At 41.7% G+C, this 19,174-nt stretch overlaps 1 protein-coding gene across 4 annotated transcripts in view; it reads left to right on the forward strand.

Annotated features, from left to right (window-relative positions):
- znf638 (zinc finger protein 638) overlaps nucleotides 1–19,174 on the forward strand; it is a 221,808-nt gene that overhangs the window by 142,420 nt on the left and 60,214 nt on the right. For all 4 annotated transcript variants that reach the window (XM_072578851.1, XM_072578842.1, XM_072578861.1 and 1 more), the window contains exons 8-11: nucleotides 1,360–1,494; nucleotides 12,257–12,300; nucleotides 14,803–14,879; nucleotides 17,268–17,314. In XM_072578851.1, the coding sequence (XP_072434952.1) occupies nucleotides 1,360–1,494; nucleotides 12,257–12,300; nucleotides 14,803–14,879; nucleotides 17,268–17,314 (303 nt within the window). The remainder of the gene's footprint in view (nucleotides 1–1,359; nucleotides 1,495–12,256; nucleotides 12,301–14,802; nucleotides 14,880–17,267; nucleotides 17,315–19,174) is intronic.

Raw genomic sequence — 19,174 nt, forward strand, 5'->3', positions numbered from 1 at the left:
TAATAAATTGCTGTTTAAAAATGGTAAGATTCTCCATTTTAGTTTTCTCATTTGCGGGATGTGTGTCACTGGCTCGGCCAACATTTATTGCCCATCCCTCATTATTCAGAGGGCAATTAAAAGTCAACCAAATTGCTGTGGACCTGGAGTCTCTCACAGGCCAGATCATATAAGGGTGGCAGTTTCGTTCCCTGAAGGACATTAATCAACAAATGGGTTTTTGTTTCCCTGTCAATATGCATATTCATCCATTGTAATTCCAGATATTTATTGAATTTGAATTCTTCTACCACTTTAGATAATTTGCCTTACTATTCCTCCAACCCAAAATGGACAGTTTCACACTTTTCCAAGTTAAACTTAATTTGCCAAATTTTAGCCCACTCACCTAACAAGTTATAAACATAAGATCCGCAGTAAAATGATAGCTTATTTATTACCCAGCTTATGTCATCTGGGCAGTGATTGCCCTTTTGCAGCAGGATTCAAAGATACTGATCTGTTGGCCAAGAACAGTGCCCATTATCATTATCTGGTTCCCCTGGTTAAAGATACACTTGTGTGAATTATAACTGAGGACTTTTTGCAGTTGATATCCCTCATCATGGAAAAATTGCAGACAGGTTAGTGAACCTCTGCAAGTCTGTCAAAGGCATGTGGTGGATTTTTGAGTAGTGTGCAGGAGTTATGCTGTTGTAAAAAGAGTTGGTAGAAGAGAAAATGTTTTTCTTTTAAAGGGTCTATAATTAGGACACCATTTTTGAAGCATAGGAAAGATGAGGTGAGTCAAGCAATATTCTTTAAACATTATACTTAATAGAAAAGATTAAATAGATTGGAGCACTTTTCTCTCCAAAAGGGAATTCATTGAAAGGTATCCTGGTGGTTGTCTCTAAAATGAAATTTTATACAATCCAAATATATATGGCAGAGTCAACAGTGCAAATCTTTTCATTTGTGGTTAAGATGAGAGATGGAGGTGTTAAAATACAAAATGTTGCAGATAAATCCACTAGGGAATTCAAGGGGAACTTATTTATCTGAAGAATGGTTAGAATGTGGAACTTGCTGCCACAGAAGATGGTTGTTTTATGTGCAGTTACCCAACATTTCATTAAACATTAGAGAAAAAGGAATAGAAGACATACTGATAGGTTGGGAGAAATGTGATGTGGAGTATCAACACTGTCAGAGACATTGTTCCAATGGCCTGTTTCTGTGGTTTCAGGACTTTACAAAGCAGAGACTTAGTGACATTAAGCTTGGATTTAAAGCTACAGAGAAAAATACACTAGGAGGTAGAAGTTTTTAAGTACTGACGTCTTTTGTGTAAGATCTTTGATAATTTTCTTTTAATAGGCTTTCCTGGAAATGGCATATAAAGAGGCTGCAGTGGCACTTGTGGAGTTTTACAGCATCACACCAGTAGAGATCAATCACCGACAGGTTACCATGGTATTACTAGGACGGAAAAAGGAAATGCATAAACAGCTGGTAAGCCCCAAGGTGATTTATTCAAGTGGGTGGAACATTGAGTGATATAAATCTAGTCTCTAACCTTGCACTTTAGTTGACTGAAGACCAATGACCAAATCATAGGGTAACTGATCGCTATAGAGCTTTTCATACGGGAAGAGCGCTTTTTTAAAATGCTGTATTTTTTAAAAAGTGGACAATGTTATAGTGTCTTTATTTAAAACCTTGAAACAGTTTTCCCTAATGCCAGTAAAGTAATTTTGAATTTTGGTCACTTTGTAATGTTACCTGCAGTGGGCAACCTGTGCACAATGTGGTCACAAAAATAGCAATCTGATTATCAGTAGATCATCTATTCAGAGATTAAACATTGAGTAGGATTTTATCTGTGGTATACTAGGGGGGCAGTGTTGGACGGGGTTCTCCCTCATCTATGCTTTAAGTGTCATACTCCCAATTTCCCCAAAGGTTTGTGAAACATGGTTTCCCTTTGTAGATCCACATTGATTCCATCCAACTTAAATAATACTTTTCTTCCTTGATGATACTTGCCTTAATGTTGAATTATCACATCCTTTATAATAGATTGTAGCAATTTTCCCTGTTACAGGTACTGATGTCAGGCCAACCGGTCTGTAGCTTTCCTCTTCCTCTCTATTTAAGTAGTGACATTGCCATTGCTGCTTTCCAGTCTGCAGAAACTTATTCAGAATCTGTAGAAGGCCTTATGATGGAAGAGGGAATATCATAAGAAAGGAGTTTTCCCCTTCTCCCCCCCCCCCCCCCCCCCCATGAGTCACAAAGTTCCCAATCAGGAGGGACCTGTCCCTCACCCAAGCCCATAAAGATATCATTAGGTTATACCAGCTGATTCTGTGTCGTGTAGTTTCCTCCCCAATTCCACTGGTAGAATAATAGCAAGGGAGGACCAGTTGCAGTTGAGCATGAGAAGGAATCTATGTTAGGAGAAATTGCCTTGAACACTGACATAAGATAGAAACCAGTTCTAAGGATGCTAGATGAGGGCAGCACGGTGGCTTAGTGGTTAGCACTGCTGCCTCACACCCGGCTTCGATTCCAGCCTCCGGCAACTGTCTGTGTGGCGTTTGCACATTCTCCCAGTGTCTGCGTGGGTTTCCTCCAGGTGTTTCGGTTACCTCCCACACTTCATTGATGTGCAGGTTAGCTGAATTGGCCATGCTAAATTGCCCATGGTGTTCAGGGATATGTAGTTTAGAAGTCAGGGGGAAATGTAATAGGGATGGGGAATGGGTCTGGGTGGGATACTCTTTGGAGGGTTGGTGTGGACTTGTTGGGCTAAATAGCCTGCTTCCACACTGTAGGGATTCTAGATGTCCCTTAGTGTCGTCCTAAGCAGTAAAGTAAGAAAATAATTGGCAAGGTGGATGTTCTGGTTGTGTTACAGAGAAGCCAAAGTTAATCAGTGGTTCTATAAAATGATCAAGTCTCCAATAAAAACAAAATATTGTAGATGCTAGAAATTTGAAATAAAAACAGTGTTGAAATTGCTCAGCCAATCAGTCAGCATTTGTGATAGCAGCAACAGAGTTAATGATGGATTTTTATTCCTCTTGTGGAAGGGGGTGAGAGGAGGAAGTGAAACTTCCCTGATTCTTTCGCAATTTTCAAAAGTAGAACTGGACCTTGCCATCTACAGGACACTTAAGGCCCTTAAGTGATCAACTAAAGGCTCATTAAGAGCCTTGTCCTCCCTTGGAATTGGGGAGGAAACTATACGCCACAAAATCAGCTGGTATAACCTAATGATATCTTTTTGGGCCTGGGTGAGGGATAGGTCCCTCCTGATTGGGGACCCTGTGACTCATGGGAGGGCTCCTCTCTCATGTTATTCCCTCTTCCATCACTGTTAAGGACCATTCCTGGAAGCCCAACTGAGTGGTCCGAGCAGGCTGTAACTTCACTTACCACAATTGGGTGCTTTCTGTCTGGTTGCTGCTCTATGCATAGCAATGGCCACTAATCCTAACCAAAGAGCTGCCAACCCATTTGCTGTGCTGTAAATGGGCAGATGCATTGTGCTGTGGTCCAGGTGCACTTTACACTTTCTCTAGTGAAGCGACAGCAGCATTCCTCAGCTTCCAACCTGACAATAGCATTCCACTTAAGACAAATAAAAGTGAAATTTCTCCAACCCAAAACATTCTGCTATGCTTGTTTCTAGAACAGTGTTGATACCTTGGAATATTGTCAAGTATTATCAAGCTGACAGTGGGTTTATGCCTTGATTGAGTACATGTGACAGTATAATCAATTACAGTGAAAAACTTTGTATATGAGCAGTACAGGTGTGTGTGTGTGTGTGTGTGTGTGTGTGTGTGTGTTCAAGCTTCTGTACCTTTTGCCTGATGGAAGAGGTTGTAGAAGAGCATTGCCGGGGTGCGATGGGTATTTGACTGGCAGCTGTCTCATACCAACGGGCCATGTAAATCGAGTCCATGGATGGAAGGTTGGTTCTGTGATGGCATGGGCTGTGCGCCCAACCTTCTGTCATTTCTTGTGGTCCTAGGCAGGGCAGTTGCAATACCAGGCCGATGTGCACCTAGGACAGCATGCTTTCAGTGGTGCATTTGTAAAAGTTGGTGAGGGACCTTGTCGACATGCCAAATTTCCTGAGCCGCCTGAGGAAGGAGAGCCATTGTACCTTCTTGATCCTCACATCTGTGTGGGAATCCAGGACAGGTTGTCAGTTATCATCACTCCTAGGAACTTGACACACTCCACCCTCACAACCTTGGCACAGTTGATACAGATGGGGGCATGTTCCTCTCCCTTTCTTTCTGAAGTTAATGATCGGTTCTTCAATTTTGCTGACCTTGAGGGAGAGGTTGTTCTCATTGCGGCAGAATACTTTCTGTATTCTGACTCATCGTTGTTTAATATCTATCCTATCACAGTAGTGTGATCAGCAAACTTGTAGATGATGTTCATTTGGAATTTGGCTACACAGTCATGGGTACAGTAGAGGGCTGAGATTGCATCCCTGGGGGGGCTCCAGTATTTAGTGTTATTGTGGAAGAGGAGCAGTTGTCTATCTTCATTGATTGTGGTCTGTGGGTCAGGAAGCTGAGGATCCAGTTGCAGAAGACAGAGCTGAGACCCAGGTCTTGGAGTGCCCTTGTCGTCCAGATATTCCAGGGATGAGTGCAGGGCTAGGAAAATGGAGTCTGCTTTGGACCTTAGTAGGCAAATTGTAGAGGATCAAGGCTGGCTGGGAGACTAGAGTTGATGTGAGCCATGACCAGCCCCTTACAGTACTAGTGATTACGGAGGTCAGAGCTACTGGGCGGTAAGCATGTGCTTTCTTTAGGTATGGGGATGATGGTGGTCATCTTGAAGCAGTTGGGGACTTCGGCTTGTAGGAGGGAGAGGTTGAAGATGTAGGTGAGCACTTCCGCCAATTGGTCGACACAGAATCTGAGTGCTCGGCCTGGGACTCCATCCTGGCCTGTCTGTTCCTTTTGGTTGACTCCCAGGAAGACCAATCTAATATCTGCTGTGGTCACAGTGGGCTCAGGTTCATCTAGGGTTAACTGGGCAAGTGACACCAAAGCGTTGGCATTCTGCTTGAATCAAGTGCATTGAGAGTGTCGAGGGGGCGGAGGGGAAGAATGTGTCTGTCCACAATTTTGCTCTGCTTCATTTTGTATGCTGTAATGTTGTTTAGCCTTGTTTCAGGTGGCGGGAATCTGTATGGGTTGGCTTAGGCCTCTAACTTGGTGTGGTACTGTCTCTTGACATCCCTGATGGCTTTGCGGGAGCCATATCTGGATTTCCTATATAAGTCTGTATCATCTGATTTGAAAGCTGCATGCATGGTGTTCAGTAGGAAGTGAATTTCCCGGTTCATCCAATATTTCTGGCTGGAGAACACCCGGATTGACTAAGACTTTTGTCCGAAACGTCAATTTCGCTGCTCCTTGGATGCTGCCTGAACTGCTGTGCAGTTCCAGCACCACTAATCCATAACTATTTTGGTATGCAATCCTCCACGTATTTGCTAAGGAAGTCCAGGATGGTGGTGGCATACTCGTCGAGGTTTTCCACTGATTGCTTGAAGACGATCCAGTTCACCGAGTCCAAGCAGTCCCAGAGACAGTCTTCTGCCTCAGACCAGCATTGTATTTCTTTTCCTGAAGGATTCTCCCATTTCAGCCTCTGCTTCTAAGCTGGAAGGAGGAAACCAGCGCAGTGATTTGATTTTCTGAAGTATGGGTGAGGGATGGAGTGGGAGGCATCTTTGGTGGTTGTGTAGCAGCGGTCCAAGTTATTCGGTTCTGCATTGGGGCAGGAGCTGTGTTGGTGGTATTTTGGGAGCACCCTCTTGAGGTTGGCTTGGTTGAAGTCGCCAGCCACAATGTATAAGGCCCATCCATGGCCTTTTGCCCATTTTCACTGGGACTAGGTTTGTGCTGTCTACAACTTGACCAAGATGCACATTACATCATTCTGAACTGTGAAGATAATACTATACTGTATGACAGAGTCTTCAGAGAATATAGACAAATGGACAAAAACCTGACAGCTAGGATATAATATGCATAAATATGAGGTTATTCAATTTGGCAGGAAGAATAGAGGAGCTAAATATTATTTAAAAAGAGACTGAAAAAACTACAAAACAGAAGGATTTGGGAGTCCTTGACAAATGAAGTATTGGCCTTCATTAGGGATGGAATAGAGTATAAATATAGACTAGTTTTGTTGGAAGTATACAAGACACTAATCATACCGCAGCTGGAATACTGAACAGTTTTCCTGGAATCATACGGCAAAAGTGGTCCTTTTGCCCAATAAGTCTGCACCAACAAAAAATCTACTGTAAATCTGCACTAGATTAGAGTGGTGCTGGAAAAGCACAGCAGTTCTGGCAGCATCCGAGGAGCAGGAAAATCGACGTTTCAGGCAAAAGCCCTTCATCAGGAATAGAGGCAGAGTGCCTGCAGGGTGGAGAGATAAATCTGCTCTAGTCCTACTTCTCCAGCGCTTAGCCTTGAATGCTATGATATTTCAAGCGCACGTGCAAGCACGTAGACTCAAGAATCATAGAGCAGTACGGCATGGAAACAGGTTCTATGGTCCAACCCATCTATGCGGACCAGATATCCTAAATTTATCTAGTCCCATATGCCTGCATTTGGCCCATATCCCTCTAAACCCATCCTATTCATGTACCTGTCCAGATGTTTTCTAAATGTTGTACCAGCCTCCACCACTTCCTCTGACAGCTTATTCCATATATGCACTACCCTCTGTGTGAAAACGTTACTCCTTAGGTCCCTCTTACATCTTTCCCTTCTCCCCTTAAACCTGAGCTCTCTAGTTCTGGATTCCCCCATCCTTGGAAAATACCTTGTCTATTCACTCCATCTATGCCCCTCATGATTTTACAAACCTCTATACGGTCACCCCTCAGCCTCTGACGCTCCAAGGTAAATAACCCCAGCCTTATTCAGCCTCTCCCTGTAGCTCAAACCATTCAACTCTGGCAGCATCCTTATAAATCTATTCTGAACCCTTTCACTACATTGGAGGGAGACCAAAATTGCACACATTATTCTAAAAGTGGCCTAATCAATATCCTGTACGTGACCTCTTCCCATTGCACTGACTGATAAAGAAAAGCATACCAACTGCGCCTTCACTATCCTGTCTACCTGCAACTCCACTTTCAAGGAACAGTGAACCTGCACTCCAACGTCTTTGTTCGGCAGCGTTCCCCAGGACATTATCATTAAGTGTATAAGTTCTGCCTTGATTTGCCTTTCCAAAATCAAGCACCTCACATTTATCTAGCTTAAATTTCATCTGCCATTCCTCAGCCCATCCTCAGCCCATCTGATCAAGATCCCGTGGAACTCTGAGGTAACCTTCTTTGCCAAACAACAGCATCAATTTTGGTGCAACCTTACTAATTATACCTGCTGTGTTCACATGCAAATCATTTGTACAATTGATGATTCCTATAGCACACCATTGGTCACAGGCTGAAAAATAGCCTTTCCACCACCACCACCACCACCCTCTGGTTCCTACCTTCGAGCCAGTTCTGTATCCAAATGGCTAGTCCTCCCTATATTCCATGGGATCTAACCTTGCTAAGCAGTCTACCCTGCAGAATCCTAGTGAACGCCTTCCAGAAGTCCTTATAGATTACATCCACCACTCTGCCTTCATCAGACCTCTTTGTTACTACTTCAAAACCCTCAATCAAATTAATGATTCACAATTTCCCATGCACAAAGCCACATTGACTCTCTAATTAGTCCTTGCCTTTCCAAATCCCGTCCTCCTAATCCTCTGCAAGACCTTGATGTCAAGCTCATTGGTCTATAGTTCCCTGCTTTGTCCTTAACACCTTTCTAAAATCATGGCACCAAGTTAGCCAATGTCCAGTCTCCCAAAACCTCACCTGTGGTTATCTATGATACAAATATCTCAGCAAGGGGCCCTGCAATCATTTCCCCAGCTTCCCTCAGAAGTCGAGATATACCTGGGGATTTATCCAACTTTATGCATTTTAAGATATCCAGCACCTCCTCTATAATGTAGTCATTTTTCAAGGTGTTGCTGTATTATTTCTCCAAGTTCTCTAGCTTCCATACCCTCTTCCATAGTAAACACTAATGCAAAATCCTTGTCTAGTATCACCCCCCCACCTCCTGTGCTGCTTCTCATAGCTGGCTTTGCTGATCTTTAAGGGGGCCTATTCTTTCTCTAGTTACTATTTTGTCCTTAATGTATGTGTAGAGTCCCTTTTTAGATTCTCGTTGACCCTATTTGCCAAAACTATTTCATGTCCCCTTTTTGTCCTCCTGATTTCCCTCTTAAGTACACTTCTGCTTTTGTAATGTTCTAGGGATTCACTCAAATCACTGCTATCAATACCTAACACATGCTTTTTAAAGATTGTGAGGTTTCCTGCCTCAATTGCTCTCCCAGGCAGTGCATTCCAGTTTTGGTCACCTTATTGAAGGAAAAAAATTGTTGGTATTGGAGGCAGTTTGCTGGAGGTTCACTGCGCCAATAGCAGGTATGGAGGGACTGTTGTATGAAGAGTTGTTCAGCAGATTGCTCTTGTGTTTGTTGGCATATAGAAGAATGAGAGGCAATCTTATTGAAATGTACCAGATTCTTAGAGAACCTCCAGAAAGTTTGCTTCGCTTTGTGGGAAAGTCTAGGACCAGAGGGCATAATTTCAGGGGTTGCACATTTCGGACAGAAAAAAGACATTTATGCTCTCGAAGGAATTCTTTAGTGCAGAGGACTGTTGAGGCAGTGTTGTTAAGGATAGTCATGGCTGAGATAGATTTTTAATCAGTAAGGGATTCAAGGATTGTTAGGGAAAGGCAGGAAAGTTGGGTTGAGGGATATGAGATTAGTTATGATTCCATTGTTCAAAGTTTGTGGGAAGATTTGTAGCTCGGGTGCTCGTTGTTGTGGTTCTGTTCACTGAGCTGGGAATTTGTGTTGCAGACGTTTCGCCCCCTGTCTAGGTGACATCCTCAGTGCTTGGGAGCCTCCTGTGAAGCACTTCTGTGATCTTTCCTCCGGCATTTGTAGTGGTTTGAATCTGCCCCTTCCGGTTGTCAGTTCCAGCTGTACATTACATTGCAAAATCCCATGCAAGGACTGCACAAAACACTACATCGGACAAACAGGAAGACAGCTAACGATCCGTATCCATGAACACCAACTAGCCACAAAACGACACGACCAGTTATCCTTAGTAGCCACACACGCAGATGACAAGCAACATGAATTCGACTGGGACAACACTAACATTATAGGGCAAGCCAAACAGAGAACAGCCAGGGAATTCCTAGAGGCATGGCACTCATCCACAGATTCAATCAATAAGCACATCGACCTGGACCCAATATACCGAGCACTGCAGCGGACAGCTGGAACTGACAACCGGAAGGGGCAGATTCAAACCACTACAAATGCCGGAGGAAAGATCACAGAAGTGCTTCACAGGAGGCTCCCAAGCACTATGATCCCCATTGAATAGCAGAGCAGACTCAATGGGCTGAATGGCCTACTTCTGCTCTTACATCAAGACAGTTAGATAGAGGAGCAAATTAGGTTATTTGGCGCATTGAGTCTGTTTTGTTAGTTGATTGTATCTGATATTTTCCTCAACCCCATTCTCTTGTCTCCTTGATGCTCTTCCCAATCAAAAGCCTATTTGTCTCTGTCTTAAATGCGCTCAATGACTTGGCCTCCACAGCCTTCTGTAGCAATGACTTCCACAGGTTAAGCATCTTCTGGCTGAAGAAATACTACTTCATCTCAGTTCTAAAGGATTGGTCCTTCAATTTGAGGCTGTGCCCTTGGGTCTTAGCTGTCCTACTAGTGGAATCATCTTCTCCACATCCATTCTATTTAGGCCTCTTGGTATTCACAGCTTTCTGTAAGTCTTAATGAGTGTCGTCCTGTTCCTCCTCCTCCTCCTCCTCCTCCCCCCATGCCCCTCCATTTCTACCTTCTAAACTCCATTGGGTACAGATTCAGAGTCCTCAAATTTTTCTCATATGACACGGTCTTCATTCATGGGATCATTATGGATTGCAAGAGGGTACAGGTGTTAGTTGACAGATTAAAATTGTAATTGCACACTGTTCTATATTAAATGTACCTTTTGCTGGTAGTGAAGGTTAAGTTTCTAAATAGGATAAAGGAGCAGAGTGACCTGGTGTATGAAACTTTTCTTGTGATCCACTTCCTCAGGAGGTGAAGGAAATTCAGCAGTCCACAAGGACTCTTACCAGTTTTGATAGCTGTGCCCTTGAAAGCATCCTGTCTGGATGCATCCTAGCATGGTATGGCAACAGCTCTGCCCAAGTCTGCAAGAAACTCCAGAGTCGTGAACACAGCCCAATCCATCTCCCAAACCAACCTTCCATCCATTAACTCCATCTATACTTCCCACTGCCTCGAGAAAGCAACCAGCATGATCAAAGACCCTCCCACCCTGGTTATACTCTCTTCCACCTTCTTCTCTAGGGCAGAGATATGAACATTTGAATACATGTGCAAACAGATTCATGAACTGCTTACTGGTTATTATCAGACTTCTAAACAGACTTGCAGGTGTCATTTCTGATCTTTCTCCCCCCTCTCTCGTTTTCTTTCTCTGTTTGCACTTTGTCTGCAGCTATAACGCCATTCTATGCTCTGTTCTGCTGCCCTGATGAACTTAGTATGCTACAGTCTACTTGTATAGAATGCAAAACACCACTTCTCACTACATCTCTGTATGTGTAACAACAATAAACCAAGCTAAACTAAATTTAAAAAAAGTATTAAGTATGAAAGCAAGGAACTTAGCGTAAACTTGATGAAGAACAAGGTTGTATTTTTAGTTGGAGTATTGTATTCAATTCTGGGCACCTATGTAGGAAGAATGTGACTGCTTTGAGGTGGGTCCTTAAAAGATTTGCAGAATAGTTGCTGAGGTTAAGAACTTAAGAGGTTAGATTCTGGAAGCTGGGTTACTCTCCTTAGTGAAGAGGGCATTCAGAGGAGATTTGTTTAAAATCTTGGTGTCTGGATAAAGAAGCAAGAAATGCCCCATTCTTTGAAAGGTTGAGAACCTGAGGACACTGATTTTAAAATGATTGGCAAAAGAACCAGAGGTGACATGAGAATTTTTTTTATGTTGTGAGTTGTTAGCTTGCTGGTTAAGATTAAGGTTGAGTTAGATTCAGTTGTGGCTTTCAATATAAAATTGAATAATTATCTTGGATAGGATTTGTGAGCAAATGGTGCAAGTTAAGTTGTTTTTCCAAATCACCAAGGAGGACACAATAATCCAAATGGCCACTTTCTTTGCTTTAACCATTCTGGCCTAGCTTTGAATACAGATGTAAGAACTTTGTTGTCGATAACTGTTTGGTCCAGTCCTTAAAGACAAGCTGTTAAAATATATGATTTCTAGCCTGTTACAGCCTAGCAGCAATGTTGGCAAAATTAAAAGCATAGACTGTTCTCCTCTATTTTTTGCATCCATTATCTCTGGAGAATCATATTTCAGTTTTACTATGTGTATTTGTCACTTTTGTAATTGCTGGATGTCAATAATTTGTAACCGCTTTCCACTGATTTGAAATTCAAATGGGCTATTGATGTGTACCCTCATTCTTGGATATACAACGAACCCCCTGTTGCATACCCCCTGGCTATATTTTAATGCTTAGAACACAGAACAGTACAGTCTTCAGCCCAGCATGTCTGTGCTAATCATGTTACCATTCTAAACTAATCCCATTTGCCTGCACACAATCCATATCCTTCTGTTCACTACCTGTTCATGTGTCTATCGAAATGCCTCTTTATATTGCTATCATATCTACTTCTACCACCTCTCCTGATAGCATGTTCCAGGAACCTACAACCTTCTCCATAAATAAAATTTGCCTTGCACATTTCCTTTAAACTTGCCCCTCTCACTTTAAACATATTGGTATTTGACATTTCCATCTTGGGGTAAAAGCCTCCAACTATCCACACTTTCCAGGCCCCTCATAAGTCTGTCTTATCTTTGCTTTATAGCCAATCGTATCCACTCCAGACTACATCTTAATAAACCTCTTTTGCACCCTCTCCACAACCTCCATATCCTCCCTACTGGGAGATGACTGGAACTGCACACAGTAAATACTTGTGTCAGTTTGGTAGAGCAGGGTGACACTTCTGGAAAATCCTCTTAACACCTTTCTTTGTTTTTTTAAAATAGGATCAGAAAGAGCAGCCACAGAGCCAAGTCTTCCCACCTGTGCAGTAAGTATCTGAGCAGTAGGCTTCTGAACCCAAAGGTATTCTTGAAAAATGCTGCCCAATTGTGGGTGAATGAGTCTCAGTTCCAGAATTGTCTATGTCGTTGAATTTTTTTGGAATATCCAGTGTAGGTCTTGACAACAGCCGATCACCTGGTGGAGGAAGATGTTTCTTTCCTAAATATGTAGGACCAATTATTTACACACTCAAACTTGTTGAAAGTGTCTTGGTAAGGTGTAAAACAAAAGTGAAGCTTCTGCTTTGTGATTGGATAACAGCATTCCCATGCTTTTGTCAGCAGCACTTCTAGTAAGGCAAGTATCAGTTGTAATTTTGACTGACTGCTGCTGATCAAAACTTGAACACATTTATCTGAGACTATCTGGGTTTCCCTTGGGTTACTGGGGAGTGATCAGAATTCAATTTGGATGATAGATGTGCATTCTTTAGATATTCAGAAGTTGAGATGTTTGGACTTAACAGGCAGTAGATCAACTGTCTGAGGTGTAATACTAAAACAGAAATATTGGGGAATCATAGACTGGTAAGTTCAAGGGAATTAGGGATGGGTTGACTCAATCAGTGATGCCCAAATCCCAAGAATTAAATAAATATTTGAATGTGATGCATCATTTAAAATATATATGGAATCTAAAAGCATGTTTACAAAATTAGATTTTACTTTTTAACCAATGTCTTTAAAAATTGCATTTTACAAGACCTGTGTCTGATATGCAGTTAGTCATTTGGTTGTACACCCACTAAGTATTGCTGAAAAGAGACATTTGTTCAGGCTTTTCATTTTGCATTCATCAGGGCAATTTGCAGGAAATACTAATTCTAGGGGAAAACCAGCATTTATTCTGCATGAGATGAGAGTCATGTTTGACTGGCAAGTATACTTAAATTGCTGAAGGCATTGCAATGGCAAATTCACCCATTAATGCTGATCAACCGTTAACCACTAGGTTTTGTTCAAATTTTCAACCAGGCAAGCTAACCCTGGTCAGGGCATTGTGTGTGCGTGTTCCTTCTGCCTGCAAGAAAGGAGATGTCAGCCAACATTGCCGAAAGGAGCAGTCTAGGTGAAGACCCTGTGACAAGCAGTCAGCATCACCTGAGGAGTGGGTGAGATGAGGTCCCTTGTGGAGAAGCAGATGGTCCAGTGCGAACCTGAGTGGAGCTTGTGATGTAAACATGAATAAGGTTGTTTGAATCTATACCTCAGGAGAAAGTGGGGGCTGCAGGTGCTGGAGATCAGAGTTGAGAGTGTGGTGCTGGAAAAGCACAGCAGGTCAGGCAGCTTCTGGAAAGCAGGCGAATCATAGGCCCTTCATCAGGAATCTCTCTATATCTCAGTCAGAATATGGGTAAAATAAAAGAGGAGTCCAAAATCAATTAAGTGGAAGTATGTCTGGAGAGTTCAGACCTATGATTTGTATATCCTGCCCTGGTTGAAAAATCTTTGATGTTTCTGGTTAGATGACCTATGTTTAGAAGAGTCCTCCAACTGAAGCAACTCACGCCCTGGCTTTTGGAGCTAATGTGGCAGCTTGAAACACTACATTGCATTGACCAGGCTTAGGCGACTGATGGATAGCACATTTCAGACAGTGGGTACCGCATGCTTAAGGAAGTGACTTCAGCGAGAGATTGCCAAATAACAGAAGAGAATCTGGTAGATAGGGAGGGAATCCCCTGAAGGCGACTCGTTTAGAAAATGCTTTTCAGCCCCAGAAAATGGTGAGAGTGACTTCTCGTTTGAGGGTCAGTCACAGGCAAGGCCATGGTACTGGTGATCCAACTGCTTTGTGGGTATGGGGCATGCAGAAGTGTGAAAGGGCATAGTGGTAGGTGGTCAGTTAATGAGGGGAGTAGACAAGCTTTTGCAGTCGAAGATGTGCCTCCAGGATGATGTGCTGCGTCATAAGTGACAGGTTCAGGAATGATTCATAACAGCTGCAGGACATTCTGAAAGGGAAGAATGAATTGCCAGAAGCCATGGTCCATGTTGGAATCAATGCATACGGAAAAAGAGAAATGCAGTCTTGTAAGCAGACTTTTAACGAGTTAAGTGGAAAGTTGAAAAGGAGTAATCTCCAGATTACTTCTGGTCCTACATGGTAGTGAATATAAGAATAGACAATCAAACAAATGAATGTGTGGCTGGCGAGGTGGTGTGGGAGGAAGGGTTTTAATTTTGAAGATATTGGGACTGTTTCTGATGTATGTTGCTCCCTACTAGATGCTGCAGTGCTCGTAAGTTTATTAATGGAGAACTCTCAATGTGACTCTGACAGTGGAAAATCTAGATTTTTTTTTTTCCTTTTCTGACTTTGCTCACCCTCACTCTGAAGATTACAGTGGCAGTGTTACAAAAGCCCAGTACTGATCAGCATCCAGAAAGCATTTACGTAGACCTACCTTCCTTTGGGATATGGCTAGAAGTTTGTTGCCAACTATTTTAGTTGTATTTCACATTCTCTTTTCTTTTGACCCATTCAGGAAGGAAATAAGTGCTCCAGTGACCAGTGGTAGCGCTCAATGTGTTTCAGAAACTAACCCCCCTTCAGCTGATGCAAGTAAGTTATAGCTGTACAATACCTAAAGAAGCTTTTAAATGTTGAAATCTGATAGGTTTTTGGGAAGATGGTTTGCTGATTCAAAAGTTGTTTTCAAATGTGCATTGGGTTGACTCTTGTAAAAATCTTTCTTGAGACTATGTTTGCAATTTGGAAGATAGAATTGATTCTGCCAGACAGTAATTCCCATGATTTAGCACCAGTTCACTCTATCCATTGTTAAACTTGTAACACTGGCAGATGTGTGAAATGATCCTTAGCATTGTGTTACATTCTTGGAGTAGAATATTGAGCACTCCTGGTTTAAGTGCAACATTGTGGTGTGTTTATGGATGCCAAACAAAGCAAAGGAATACACATCTAATTGAAGCAAAAAACTAACAGGTATAAAAGAAGTGAGAGATCTTGCTGTTAATGTCCGCAGGTTCCTAGGTAGCATGATGGGGTGGTTAAGAAGACACATGGAATCTTTTCCATTATTAGCAAAGAAATGGATGTTAGTGCAGGGAGGTTATGCTGGAGCTGTACGAACCATTGGTTTGGCCACAGCTTAGGAACTTGGTGTGGTTTGGATCACTACTGAAAGGAAATACTTGCACTAGAGATGCTACTGAAGAAATTTGAGGCTGTTGCCAGGATTGGAAAAATATAGCCAAGAGAAAAATTGGACAAATTGGTATTGTTCTCCTTGAGTCAGAGTGGCTGACAGAGATTTGATGAAATGTATGTAAATATGAGGGGCTTGTTTAGAGTGAATGGGAAGGACCTATTTATCTTGGAGACAGAGCAATGACTAGGGAGTGCAGATTTACCGATTTGGCAAAAGGATGAGTGAGGTGATTTTTGGTTAGAGGAATAGTGCTCTGGAGTTCACTGTCTGGAAATGTAACAGAGGCAGTAACCATCAACTGATTTAAAAGGAACCTGGTTATACACTTCAAGTGTCATAATCAGCAGGGCTATGGACCAAATACTGGAAGGTGGGATTAGGTTGGATGGCTCATTTTTAGGTCAGCACAGATATAATGGACCAAGTGGCCTCTTCTGTACTGTAAACCTACTATGACTCAATAGCTCCATGTTGTTACTGAGTCTTCCATACTGTTGGTAGACTTCTTTCTTGACTGGATTTCTCTCAGTATCTGAAATCTCAGATTACACCAGTGCAAATAGTTATATGGTCAATTTTTAATTGAACACCATATTTAACATTTCAGCAAGACTACCCCAGTGCTGTCACTCAAATGCTACTTTGATTATTACACTTAATGCATATTATCAATGAAACAAAGATAATAGCAAAAAAGATGCAGCATATAAGGAGCCCATTGAAACTTTCACATCTGTGTTAGCCCTCCAAAGGAATAGATTACACTAAACCCTCTGGAACTCAGCAGTCAACATTCTTTTAGTTTAAAAAGCATCCTTTGGACATTACTGTTTTTGTGTTACTTACCCAATTTTGTGTCTATGTTGCTCTTGTTCCTTTCATTTCATGAGGTGTAGCTTTGCCCACAAATCTGTTTTGTGGCACATTGTTAAATGTCTTTGAAGTCTACACACAATCAACAGGATTATACTTATCAAATGTCTGCCATCTCATCAAAAGCCTCCAAGTAAGTTAAATATGAATTGGCCCAAATGCACTAATGATGACATTTGTTAATGTTTTATTTGTTGATGAGATGTGGGTATCACAATAATTGCCCTTAAATAGGTGGTCAGCTACCTCGGTAAACTGTTGCACTCCTTGGGTTGTAGTTATAACCACATAGCTGTTAGGTCAGGAGTTTCAGGATCTCAACCCAATGACCATGAAGGAAGCACAATAGTTCTGTGTCTAAATAATATGTCAATTTTTATGGGGAACTTGGTGTTCCTGTGTATCTGCTATTCGGTTTTTCTAGATGGCAGAAGTCATGAGCTAACCAGTATTTGCCCAATGACTAGGAATTCTGAGTTGAATTATCATTTCCAGAAGCTATTTTACCACAGAGATTAAAATGACTGGGTTGTTGTTGCTGGGCTAATCTTTACATACTTTACTTTCAAACAATTGCGTAACATTTTCAATTCTCTTGTCCTTTATTACCCCTTTGGACCTAAGGAGATGTGGAAAATTGTGGCTAGTTTCACCACAATTTACATTTTCAATTCCCTCTGAATCCTTGAATGCATTGTGACTGATGGCTATTTTTGCCACAATCGTGAACTTTTTACTGCTTATTCAAAGAGCATTTTGAATTAAATGATGTATGATGTTAAATCTACCAAAAGTTAGGATTGCACCGGAGAGTGATAGAATATCTCTTTAGAAATCTGCACTCTGGTGATGCCTTTGTTTGGTTTGATTATTTTCAATCTTTTTACTACACATATCTGTTTCAGAGATTGCAGAGAGTGAAGATACTCCATTGGAGAAGGGCGAATCTGAGGTAAGTGTCACTGGTTATGAGCTGCTAAGTAGAAAAATAGTGTACCTCTGCACTTTGCCTTTTTAATATGAATTATACCATCTTGAGTTCTATGGTTAAACGCAGTTGCGTGTCAGTTATTCCCAACATCAGTGTGCTATGATTTTTATTTTACAATGGGTAACGTGAAGGTCCACATTGACCTTCCGAAGAGTAACCCACCCAGACCCATTTCCCTCTGACTAATACACCTAACACTATGGGCAATTTAGCATGGCCAATTCACCTGGCCTGCACATCTTTGGACTGTGGGAGGAAACCCACGCAGACACAGGGAAAATGTGCACCCGAGGCTGGAATCGAACCCGAGACCCTGGTGCTGTGAGGCTGCAGTGCTAACCACTGAGCCACTGTGCCGTCCTGGGGAAGGAGGAATTTGCTAGTCTGGTCTTTCAGAGATTTAAGCCACCTTCTCACATGCCTTAGGAATGTCTTCAGTTGTCCTTCCAATCATTAACATTGCTTTGATGAATTTCCCTATCGAATACCACACAGGAGTATCATTATCACAAAGAATGTGCATTGCTGCCGTCTTAAATATAGATTTGCTAGCATTTCATATCCTAAAAACCAATAAAAGATCCATTCTTTATTGCTATTCATAGTCCCTCTTCTGTGTTTTTATTGCGTAAACTGTACAGCATTTGTCTGGATTAATTCTGCATCTAATCATGTAACAACTCTCCATATCATAACTTGCATTCATGTAGTGGTCTTAATGTAGTTAAAGACTAAAGAATTTCACAGAAGTGTTATTGGAGAAAATATGACACTGAGCCATGTTTGTGGATAATAGCATAATGGCTTAGTCAGAGGTAAGTTATTAAAGAGTGTATTAGAGGAAGAGAGAGAGAGATTTAGGAGGGAATTCCAAAGATAAGATCTAGACTAATGAATGCATGGCCACAATCCAAGGCAAAAGAAATCTGAATCTTAGTTAGATTTGAGGATGCATCTGAAGGTGATATAACGAGAGGAAATGGTAGCTTGGAGAAGCAATATTTAGAGGTAGGTGTATTGTCGCATGTACTCAACTGCAGGAGTACAATGAAAGGTTTACAATGTTGTCCCGTACAATGCCATCTATGAGGAAAAAGTACCTAGGTACAAATCTTAGATTCAAAGTAGAGAAACTAAAAAAAAGGTTCAGTTACCTTACAGTGATTCCTAGTATAAGTTAGAAAAATAAGAAATAAAATTAAAAGGATAAACATTACAATCAGATAAACAGATTACAGATAAACATTACATTGTAGTGAATTCAATGCAGTGGCCTCCAAATGTGGTCTGACCAGGCTAACAAGCTGCTGACCGCCCACACTGGTCCCTGTTCAGCTCCGGGCCACCAGCCTGTGCCACTCTGCTCTGGCCCTCAGCCACTCCTCTCCGGTCCTCAGCTTGCCCTGCTTCATGCTTCCATGGAGTTCTTTAAAGTTGAGAAAATTGAAGGCTTGCGAATGATTTTTGATATGTAAGTTATTATCCAACCTCTTAGTTTAACTACATGCAGAGAAGATGAAACATTCAGGAGGAGAAACAGTGTGAAAGAAAATAAATTTGAGGTTTTTTAGAAAAAGGCAAGTGAAGAATTTGAGATACGTGGAAGTAGCTGATTCCTTGACAGCCTCGACAATACCTGGAAAGGTGTGATTGCCATTCAAATTACCTTTGGATATGTGCATTAATCAGTGCATTACATAAACAGAATTTTTTTTTTTAAACTGTGTTCTGTATGGTATTAAGAAGAATATCTGTTCACTTAAGTGTGATAATTAAGATTTTCCCATCCTGAATCATGCACTTGATATTGGCTGGTTAGTT

The sequence above is a fragment of the Chiloscyllium punctatum genome, chromosome 1 (assembly GCF_047496795.1).
Source record: "Chiloscyllium punctatum isolate Juve2018m chromosome 1, sChiPun1.3, whole genome shotgun sequence".
In the NCBI taxonomy this organism is placed as follows: domain Eukaryota; kingdom Metazoa; phylum Chordata; class Chondrichthyes; order Orectolobiformes; family Hemiscylliidae; genus Chiloscyllium; species Chiloscyllium punctatum.